Source organism: Macrobrachium rosenbergii, chromosome 10 (genome assembly GCF_040412425.1).
Source record: "Macrobrachium rosenbergii isolate ZJJX-2024 chromosome 10, ASM4041242v1, whole genome shotgun sequence".
Lineage (NCBI taxonomy): Eukaryota > Metazoa > Arthropoda > Malacostraca > Decapoda > Palaemonidae > Macrobrachium > Macrobrachium rosenbergii.
The window spans coordinates 6,580,357-6,591,880 of NC_089750.1; the positions used below are offsets into that span (position 1 = coordinate 6,580,357).

An 11,524-nucleotide genomic window follows, 5' to 3' on the forward strand; every position below is an offset into this window, starting at 1 on the left:
ATCTTAATAGAGATCACATTAATTTCTAACTTTTGTTGATTTTTAGCCACAAAATAATTTTTGTAATTTGATTTTATACACAGTAACAACAAATTACCCATAGTAATTTGAGGGGAAGAAATTTCAATAGCAGCTAAAGAATAGGACAATAAATCTATGTTAGTAAATTGACACAAAAAAATATGTTCAAGTGGTGGTTATAATTTAATTTTACACTCTTCAGATTGGTCAGTGCATCAGTGATTCCAGAGGAGATAAATCAAACAATGTGTTCCCCTTGAAAGAGATGAATGGCAGTCGGAGTCCTCTTCACCCTGTTGACAAAAGAGAAGATGCTCCAGTGAGTATATTAATTTTTATTATTATGGGAATGTTTCTGCATAGCTGAGAGCTCATAAATCTATAAACTGTTCTTTATCATTCAGTAACCAAGCACGAGATGGATATGAATTAAAAACAAATATAAACAGCAACTGAAATTAATCATGTGTGACTGTTTCATCTACTTCAACAAGACACTGCAGCCTCTTTCTGAGGTGTCTGATTACGTTATATATATAGTGATGTCATGAACATATAAAACACTTTTCTTCACAACCCCAAAGGAATGTTAAAAAACCTCGAGTAATTGTTCTAAACAGTTGTATATAGCTTGCTATTCTTCAGTCTGAAGTTTGCCAGTGATTCCATTTCAGCTTAAAAAAGTCCAATCAGTTGATGCTGTTGTGATTTCCTGAAATCCCACAGTCTTTCCTTTCATCATTTTGGATTTCACTATGCCTGAGGTACAAGTGGACAGTGCCTTTTCATAATGTGATTACTCTTCCCAGGAAATTTTGTAAATCTCTTCATCAGTAGTAAAATTTTCAGTCATTAATAGTCAAGATCTGTCAAGAAAGTTCCATCATGTAACTGCTCTGTAATGATAATTGTCTTCGTATGATTCTTGTTTCTCATCAGAGCATTCATCTTGTATGTGGAGTGGTCACAGCATTTGCTCTTAACAGCATTACGAGCAGTAATGATGTTAAGAGTGCAGCTCCCTCGTACAATTTTCTGTCCTTAAAACTTGACCCTTTGACTGAAGATTTTTTTTTCATTCTTTGGCAGTGAACAGATAAACTTACAAAAAATAGTTTTAAATATAGCAATTCTGTGTGGTGGTGAGCTAATTTTATAAACAAAATATATGGTATTTTATCCTTTTTTATCTAGACAGAAAATCTGTTTCTAGATTTGTTAAAAGTAATTATTTTCAGATAATTTTGGGCTTCTAAATTCAAATCACATGAGTTGAGGGTTTATTTTATTAGGTTCCATAGATCTTTAGTAGTAGCAGTAGTAGTTAATAACATTATACCCCTGTAATTGAACAAGATTGCAGAGACACAATGCCACACTCTAATAGGCTCACCTGAATGAGAGGTAAAAATGAAACAAGGTAAAGAAGTTGGACAGCTAAGTGAGAAGAGACTACAGGAAATGAACGAAAGGCATAAAGCGGACACAAGTGCACTTAGTACCAAGGGGGAAGTCCTGTGGACCATTAGAACTATCTTGTGTGCCATTTGGAGCACTATAAGGGGTAACACCCCTAGTGGGCATAGTAGCAGTAATTTTAGTAGTCATTGTTGTAGCTGAAAAGCTTTTTCGTTTTTCAGGGAGGAACTTTCCGGAAGACCATGCTTGCCATATATTTGATAGTTGTCTGGCTGATCACGGCACTCTTGATGCTCATCGTCGTTGCTGGGGAACAGCAGTTGAGAGACTGGAAGCTTCTGTTTTGGGAGAAGTGAAGAGCTGACCTCATGTTTTCTATGCATATACATAGCTAAAAGGCTTTCCATATTTATACAAAGGTATATATGATAAAACTTTTTAAAAGGCAGTGATTACTGAGGATTTTGTGATGGTAATTAAACAAAAGTAAAGTATATTTCACTTTACCCATCAGTTTCAATTGGTTAGTCAGTGTAATTCTTAAGCCAAGCCAGAAGACTTTCACATTTGAATTTTTTGTACTGCGTTGGATTAATTATGTAATGATTGCCTCTTAATCAGTAGTACTTACATAAACACCAAAGTTTATTATCATTAACTTTTCAAGGAACTTCATTTGAAGGATTACCACAGAAAATTGCAGACCATTGTCTCTAGAGCTTTTGTGATGAAAATGGTGCACATTGAAAACTATTGTAATTACCGGTACTCAGTATGTAAGCACAGGAATAACTACAGATTTGGATCATTGCTGGATTACTGTAAATATCTTATGAAATTTATTATAAATGAATTCATTTGCTGTTTCTAACATATTGGGCAGTATTTTTAGTTGTAATCTTAGCTCGTACACTTATTAACCTCACAGAATGTAGGTTTTTTTATAGATGGAAGGCAGATAGCTTGCTGTTCAGAGTTAGTTAGCTTGAACATCTGTTCTGTGTGGCTGTGAAGTGATTATACGAGGTCATCATGATGTGGCGTGCAGAAATAGTTTAAGTATTTTTATAAATTCTGTGTCCTGATCATACGTCATGTATTGCAGAAATGTATGTTAATTGTATGGACTAATTTTTATAGTGAAATGCAATGCAGATTTAAGCATTCCAAAAGTACAATTTACTTTTTTTATTTCTTTACATTTTTAATGTGTAAACTGTTCACTTGGAACTTAAATTAAAGGATCTAGAGTTTTGAAGCTGCTAGGTGCAGTTGTTGAGAATTTTATAGTTTATGCAAGTTTTAATCAGTGTGCACAATCATATATGCTGTACATAAAGTAACTTGAAATATTTAGTGTTTTTAAAAAATAACTATGCGCCCTGAAAACCCCCCCTTTTTTGTGATAGTCTGAGGGGGGGAGGTTTTAAATATTTTTATAAATTTATGCATTCTTATTGCTAACCACTAAAGAATAGACAGAAGGCTGTCATTGCCATTTATTTTACTTTACAGTTACATTAGTAGCAAACTTTCATTTTTAAGACAAAACATGAAAGTTTGTTATTGGTCAATGCTAACTGCAAGAAAACATAGTAGTTTAGCTGAAACTGACCCCATAAGTACAATTTTGCAAAATTACTTATCAGCCAAAAATAACTACGATTACATTCCATCCAAATATGTGCTTTAAAACTGCAAACATATTTCTGTCTTCTGTGGGCTGCCTCAAGGGTAGATTTATACTTGTAACTTTTGGTTAATCGTGTTCAAAATTTTACTTTTGACTTCCAAGGTGCACTAAGGTAGGAATTAAGATTTTTATTTATGAATATTAGTTACTACAAGCTGGTACACTTTTTTTAAAAAATAACTATTTTTGTGACAATAACTGTGATTTCTAGAACTGTAATCTAGAACACTATCTTCAGTGTGATTAGTGTAGTGTTTGAACATTCAAAATATATACTGTATTTTGTTTGTATTTCTTCTTGAACAGAACTTATACCTAATAATGTCTTTTTTTTTTTGTTCACTTGAGATTTAAAGAGGTTTTTTTTTATTTTAATATAGCTTGCTTTGAAGTGTTCTTCCCCATTCAGGTTCTGAAAAAAATGGTGCCACAGAAGTTTAAGATTTGTACGTCACTTTTCAGAGATAAACTGCACTGTTGTGGTGTCCATTCTCACTGTCAGTTATTATTAAATAGTTTTACCAGATCACAGTTCCCACCACTGGAGGGAATGCAAGTTTTGTAAATGGTTGTATAGATTTTGTTGCAAAATTTTCATACTTCTGTCATCTTGAGTGAACAGTTGTAGCTAAGAATTTTTTAATGATATACTGGAAAAATAAATTGTCTTATGATTAAAACATGAAATACTCTTATGAAATTTTGGATAGTTTTTCATTTGACATAAAAAATACCTATCAATAACACAGATGTCTTGTGCTTAGTGTAATTTTATTGCATATTTTAAAAAATGTAGAAATCAGTAAATGGGAAATTTGTGTTATTGATAGCCAAATAAAAGTATCCCATATGATGTATATTAATATCCTTTACAGCTCTACAGATTGGGACGAGGACATTTTGATTTATATTCAGGTGAATTTGGCTGGCATAAATTCAGTGATATGATTTTACAAAAATTGAATAGCCCAAGTATAATAATAATAATATAAGATTCCTGAGGGGTTTGGTTCCCAAGCTTGCTTGTAATAAGGCATACTTGTTCTGGCTTACTGCTTATGAGTTTAAAGATAACTTTTGTTGTACTGCTTGCTGTAAATTTTTTTATCACAATAAAATGCTAATTTTTTTTTTTTTTTATTTGAAACTAAAAGGTGTATCTTTCTGTTCTCAACTAGCTTTGGCTAGTTGAGAACAGAAATTTATAAATTCTTTATACCCATGAAAGTGCAATAAGTTTCATTAACAATGATATCCATGCTTGTATGTTTGTTGTTGCATTTAACTGCCACTTTGGGGGGAAACTAATTTGATCCATCCACCAACACCCTTCAGTTGCCATCCTGATACTATCTGACATAAAAACTGGATAATTTATTTTTCTATGGATGACATCAGAATCTCAAGGGATGCCACTACACTTGTATGACTTCATGTGATGTCATTGGAATCCAAAAAGGTTAATAAAGTACAGTATAAATAAAGATCAAAGCAGCTGCCTCAAGCCAATGTGTTGTGAACAGGAAAGACCTAGAGAAGTAATAGCAATGATATTTGTATCTACGGCTGAATCACAGAAGTAAAGTGATTTAAGGATATTATCAAGAGTCAGACAAAAATGAAAATATACAGGCAGTCCCCAGGTTTACGATGGGGGTTCCGTTTTCAAGCGCATCGTAAACTGAAAAATTGTCGAAAATCACCAAAAATCCTAAGAAAACCCTACTTTTAATGCTTTGGGTGTATTGAAAATGATGTGAACTCATTTTAAGTGAGTTTTTCAAAAAAAAAACTCCAAATTATTTTGATTATTCTGCCATCTTGGAGCCATATTTCTTCCATCGGATCGGCGTACGATGCATCATAAACCCGGAATATAGGTCGTAAACCGGGAAATAATTTCTGATGAATATATTTGAAAAGCATCGTAACCTCGGAATGTCTCAAGCCAGGAACTGCCTGTACTATAGTAATTTTTTACAGGCTACCATGTATACAACACAGCCTCTGGTAAATTAGACCACTACAGGACAGAGGGAACAAGTTAAAAGTTAATTTGGCATGTGCCAGTCTAAAAACTTCATGTCAAAGAGAATTTTATATTCTCCAGATCTGGAACCATCAAATTATCAAATTCAAATAGCTAATCTTATCTATTGCTATCAGTTAAGGATGTCTAGCAGGATACCACAGCTTTCTTTAGTAAATGAAGCTGTTTACTAGCTGTAGTTTGCAGAGCGCGATTACCAAGGAATGATGTCAATTTAAAGATTGATATACAGCAGAGTGTGATTACCATGGAATGATGTCAATTTAAAGATTGATCTACAGCGGAGCGCGATTACCAAGGAATGATGTCAATTTAAAGATTGATATACAGCAGATTGCGATTACCATGGAATGATGTCAACTTAAAGATTGATCTACAGCAGAGTGCGATTACCAAGGAATGATGTTAATTTAAAGATTGAATGATTGAGCATTCTACCGTGGCTCGAAGATTACTTGTATAGGACAATTATTTTTCAAGTTTTTGTCAATTGGTCATGAAAGCATGGATGAAAGTCTGTAAAAACTGCACATTACTTTACCAATGAGAATTATGTTGCTTAACTACTACTGTGCAAGCCATAAAAATCATTAGATACACAAGTAGTCCATATAGACATAAAAACTCAGATACAAGTATTGCATTTATTGGTGAGTTAGACATTGCACAAGTCTATGTAACTTTTCAAGACTATTTTCTGGGCAAATCTTCTAATTACAAACAATATTGAAGATTAAAGGTGATTCTTATCAAAAATGATAGAATTATTAAACATAATAGGTCACTGTGGGCTTGGCAACTTTGGACAAAGCTGAAAACCGGTAATTTTAAATGTTATTTTTGTCACTCCAGCTTGCTCTTTGCGCCCTTGATATTGGTACAAAACCGATGCTGTCAAAAAGGAGAAAATACTAAAATTTATCAAAGTATGTTTAACAGGTCTAGCACAGTGCCTGCAGCTAAACATCCTGTAAACTTTCTAACACATTTACTTTGATAACCTCTCATTACTCTGAACTAAAGATTCTACTGCCATCCTGATTGTGATAATGTATTACTGAACTACCAAATCAGTTAAGGCTAAACCTTATCTGACATCCAATAGACAGGCTGTATGTTCCCTAATCTCATGTCATTCATATTAAACCTAACAGGTTGATCAAATAATACAGTGTGCAACCTGTTATTATTTCTTTACTATCCATCTGTTCTGTTTGGTTTGTTGCCATTTAGTTGTCCAATATCTTAAAACTCCTGCTTTCATTCTACCTTCCATGTTAGCCTAGATAATGTAAAGGTCTATTAATAAAGAACAAAACTCAATTCAACACAAAAGCATTAGAAGTGGGCCAAGCCCATGCACCACTGTAACAGAGTGAGCTTAAATTATGAGATGGGTCAATCACAAGGAAAATTGTATGGAATATAATCACTGAAGTCACTTACCACTGAAATATTTCAACTTGGAATTTCTCAATGGGAAGCACCAATTGAAGAGTACAGTATTTTGCAAAGCACTAGATGGTCCTGAAGGTCCTTGTAGTGGCAAGAATATATTGAAGGTCCTTGTAGTGGCAAGAATATATAACAGCACCAATACTGTAAACAAAAGAAAAAAGAAACAATGGAATATATCCCAAAAAATCACAAGCTCAGTAGCAAACAAATGCAAACTACAAACTAAACAACCACTGACACTATTGGTCAGCAAGTCACTGGCTCTCACTGGGGCATGATACCCAAGGTCTCATGGTCAAGTGCACACACACTAACTAAACTTACAACTAGATACAACACCGAAGGTGTACACAAAACTTATAATTCATAAAATAAAAAAAAAAATCAGCTAACGTGCTTATCTTACAGGTTATCACAGCCTCATATTCTAAGTGCCTTACAATTCATGGGTTCACTGAAAAATCTGACCTGCACATCAGAACTAGCTGAGATGATAGTCATAGCACCTGAGAGATAATGGTAGAGTATTGAACACATTTACTGGCATTTAAGTTTCAAACAGAACCTTCATCCACAAGTTTTTCCTCATAATGCACTGTACCAAAAATCCCATAAAATACAATGAAAATTATATGACTTTTACAATTTAATAAACATGCACGACATTTTCTAAGGTTGGAATTGCACATGACCAATAAAGTCTGATTGTACAGCTATGAAATGCTGTTTAATGATACATGCCTATTCCTTGAAGCTGGATTGTACATGACCATCACTGCCCCTTTGGCAGGGAATAAGGAGGAGAGGAAAATGGGAGGAGGAGGAGACTTGAATCAGACAAGCCAATCTCTAGCTCTGATGGTAGTAGAGATGGGGAAAAGGGTTTGGACTTGAACGACAGAAAAGCCACTTTCACAAGAAAATGACATGGATGATTTTGCAAAATATCATAAATGGTTAAAATGGTATATGTTTGGTACTTCAACCTGCATTCAGGGATTATTTAAACAAACTTCACATGCAAAACAGCATACACTAATTGAAAAGGAAGGTTGCCTCTGAAAACATTATGCTAATCCAAGAGCTCAACATATACCAACCCTGTACACTACCCTTCCAGAACCCCTTGACTTGGGACCACCTTGACGTAGTGAGGGTGCTCGTGAACCCCATGAACTTGTTCCTGGGTTTGAGTCCAAGAGTCCCAAATAGTGTATCATTATACTGCATATTTCTTTGGATTAATTTTTGTGGAATTTTCCACTTTTGCTAAAATTTATTGGCCCTGATAAATAGGAAAAGATATAGCTGGGATTGGATTTATATCAGAAGCTAAATAGTGGGACGTGTGTAGGACCCTCAACTACCCGATAATGTTTGGACCTGAGAGATAATCAGAGTGATAGTGCAAGGGCAGAACTATTCTTTAGTGCTAAGCCACAGATTCCAGGGGGGGTCTGGTTCTGGGGACAGGACTTGAGGCATTCTATCAGGTTTGCCCATATGATGATCAGGGTGGGGATGATTGTATTCTTGTAATACCCTCAGTTCTAGCAAGCAGGTTTGGCTTACAATTGGGCCACTCTAATCGTGTTGTGCCATCCCCTGTGGGGTAGGGTAGGGGCAGATATTTGGGAGTCAGTTCTCATTTGTGCCATTGGTGGAAGAATAAACTCCATGAAAGGCTGATGGTATCTTTTTACAGTTTTCAGGTTTAATTTTTTTTTATTTGATCCTTTATCACAAGTAGAAATAAAGAATCGAGTACCACTTGGCCACTTGGCCATACTGTTTCGGCACAGTTGACGACCGCTGCAACCTCCACAGACAACCTTTGTCTGGAGAAATCAAAGAAACCTTCTAATGAAATTACACTGAAACCCTATGCTTCAGTAAAAGCAAAGGGAAATTGAGCAGAAATGCATGTGGAATAGGACCAGGAATATTTGAAACCCATTATGATAAATATCTGACTTTCAATCTGGAAGATTCTAGTTACAATATTTTTAGTGTGTAAAGAGACATTATAAAGTGTTGTGGCTGAAGAGCCCAAGATATCATCTGAAGGTCTTGGAAAACTGACAGAAAGTCGACCTCAGCAAAAGTAAGTTGAAGACTGAAAGTGTTATCACATCTCAGAGGAGTTGAAGTAGACTAGAATGTACAACACAGTACATACTTTTTGGAATTACTACTTCAAGGGAATGATACACGCACCCCAACTGATGATGTACTCTGAAGAAGCTAGTAGAATTAAAAGATTAAGGTGTGAAAAGAATTGAAAGAAAGAAGATAAATGGAGCCTTAATTCCACTTCCAAATTTAATTATTACATTTAATTCTAGTAGATTGTCTGATGTAATAAAAGCAGCCTGGTTGTGTTTTAAGGTTAAACAATATGTCCCAAGATCAAGATGTTTTCATTGTCAAGAATTTGGATATATGTTAGGGTCCTGTAGGCAGAAGCTATAAGGCAAGCCTGCTACGTGTGTTAAATGTAGTGAACCAGAGCATGGCGTATGTAATAAAGACAATCATCCATCATCTTCAATTAACTGTGATGTGTACATCATGGAAAAAGAAATCCAAACATTAAGGGTAACTGAACGTATCACATTTAGAGAGGCAAAAGAAAGAATCAGTGTGTTAGACCTGGAATATCCTTTTCCAGTGTTGCTGCCAACTGAAGAAGAAATCTAAATGCTAACAGCGGTAATTTATATAAAAAATCGGTGATGACCTATTCTCGTGCATCTTTGCAGACTGCGCCAGTGTTTTCTGACACTCCTGCCTCTTAGGAGGCTGTGCCAGTGGTTTTTGGCACACCCGCCTTTTTGGAGGCAGCACCAGTGATTTCTGGTGCTCTTGCCTCTTCGGAGGCAGCACCAGTGATTTCTGGCACTTCTGACTCTTCAGAGGTAGTGCCAGATGTACCTGGCACTCCCGCCTCTCTGGAGGATGTACCAGCTATACCTGGTGTCAGTGGTGTGTCAGCTTCTTTGGAAGCTGCATCAGTTACGGCTGACATTCCTGCCTTGTTGGAGACTGTATTTTCATCAGCTGGTGCTTGTGTCTCCTTGGAGCTTGCAACCAGCTGTAGCAGTGCCAGCTCTGTCTGGTGTTCCTGAGACTGATAACCCTCTAAAAAGGAAGGCAGCTACAAACAATCGGCCTTCTTCTGGAAAAAAGAAGGAGCACGGTAGTAAGCTGAAAGCTCTTAAAGAGGCTCCAATTTAACATCCTCAAAAGGAAAGTAGAATTCATTCATTTACTCCAGTGGAACTGTCAAGGATTAAGAGCTGTATGGGAAGAATTAAGGTTGCGCATATCAGAAGTGTTTCCCTTATGTTTAGCTTTGCAGGAGACCATGACTGGTAATAATAGGTGCCCCAGCCCATGACAGTATACGGCCTATCATTCCACCAAAACTTAAATACTGGAAACCATGGGGGTGTAATTTCGTATGTTTGTAATGATACCCCAAAAAATCCTATTAGTATCCAATCTACATTGCAAAGGTGTGTAGATCCATTTGCAAGGGAAATATGTAATATGCTCTCTCTCTATCTACCACCCAGTGAAGTCTTTGCCATTGATGAATTTAAATCCCTTATTCAACAGCTACCACGTCCCTTTGTTATTCTGGGAGATATGAAGAGCAGAAGCCCTCTTTAGGTGACACCATCACCAATCAAAGAGGAAGGTGCCTGTGTTCCACCACAGAGGGTGAAAATGTGGGAATCCTCAATACTGGGGAGTCTACACATTTTCATGTTCAAACAGGCACATTATCAGCAATTGATTTGTCGATACAGTATGTAGTGATAACTGCCTTATTAACTTTAACTGGAGTTATAATTGATGGATTTACCAGTGACCATTTTCCAATAGTGGTGAGTGTAGCCTCAAATCCTCCATCTTCAAGGCTACCTAAATGGAACACTGGTAAAGCTAATGGGGCAACATTCCAGGAACACAGCTCAATAGATGACTCTGCTGATGACTTTCCCTGTGTACATGATGCTCTTGACATTTTGAATACAATTATGTTCTTGGCTGGTCTTCAATCTATACCTAGGACTTTGGGCATGTTTATCCGTTGACCAGTTCTCTGGTGGACTCGTAAATGCCAGGAAACTAATAGAACTATGAGGTCAGCTTTCATCAGATACCGCAGATGAAAATGTGAGTATTACTGTGTTGAATTTCAAAAAGCGAGAGCTCATTTCCGCATGTTAATTAAAAAAGCACGAAAGGAACCTTGGAAAATTTTCATATCTTCTCTAAATTTGAAAACACCTCTGACTAGTTTGGAAAGAGTAAGAAAAATAGCAGGCAAATTTATTCCTTGTCAACTTCCAGTTATCAAGATCAACAGAGGCCCCTGCTTGATGGAAAATGAGTTTGCTAATCATTTTGCTGATGTTGCAAAGAAAAATGATAGACCCTATTCAGCTCAAAGAAGGCTAATGGAACAGGTCGAAGTTCATTTTAATACATCACAAAATGAAGAATACAATGTACCTTTTACTATGAAAGAATTTGTATCACCCTTGAATAAATGTAATGAATCAGCTAGTGGAGTGGATGATATAACATACTAAATGACTAAGCATATCCCCGAAAATACCAGACTTTTCATATTAAGCCTTATTAACAGAATTTACAAAGAACATATCTTCCCTAAGGTTTGGGAGATGTTAAAATTACTGCCATTCATGAAACCAGGGAAAGACGACAGAGAAGTATCGTCCTATTGCACTGACATCATTTGTGTAAGATCATGGAAAAAATGGTGAACACATGTTTGATGTGCAACTTGGAATGTGGTAAATATCTCTCGCCTACTCAGTGTGGTTTTTGAAGTATGCACTCCACAATTG

The 11,524-nt window shown here is 36.0% G+C and overlaps 1 protein-coding gene and 1 long non-coding RNA gene across 3 annotated transcripts in view; one reads left to right on the forward strand and one right to left on the reverse strand.

Moving 5' to 3' along the window:
- The window catches only part of LOC136842461 (putative ferric-chelate reductase 1 homolog), a 174,812-nt gene extending 170,829 nt beyond the window's left edge, over positions 1-3,983 (forward strand). For both annotated transcript variants that reach the window (XM_067109820.1, XM_067109819.1), the window contains exons 12-13: positions 224-340; positions 1,662-3,983. In XM_067109820.1, the coding sequence (XP_066965921.1) occupies positions 224-340; positions 1,662-1,796 (252 nt within the window). In that variant the 3' untranslated portion in view covers positions 1,797-3,983. The remainder of the gene's footprint in view (positions 1-223; positions 341-1,661) is intronic.
- Positions 182-6,767, reverse strand: LOC136842462 (uncharacterized). The gene is made up of 2 exons (XR_010854225.1): positions 6,630-6,767; positions 182-314 (listed from the first exon to the last, which is right to left on the reverse strand). It is a non-coding gene; the product is annotated as an uncharacterized lncRNA (long non-coding RNA).
- Between the last annotated feature and the right edge of the window lie 4,757 nt (positions 6,768-11,524).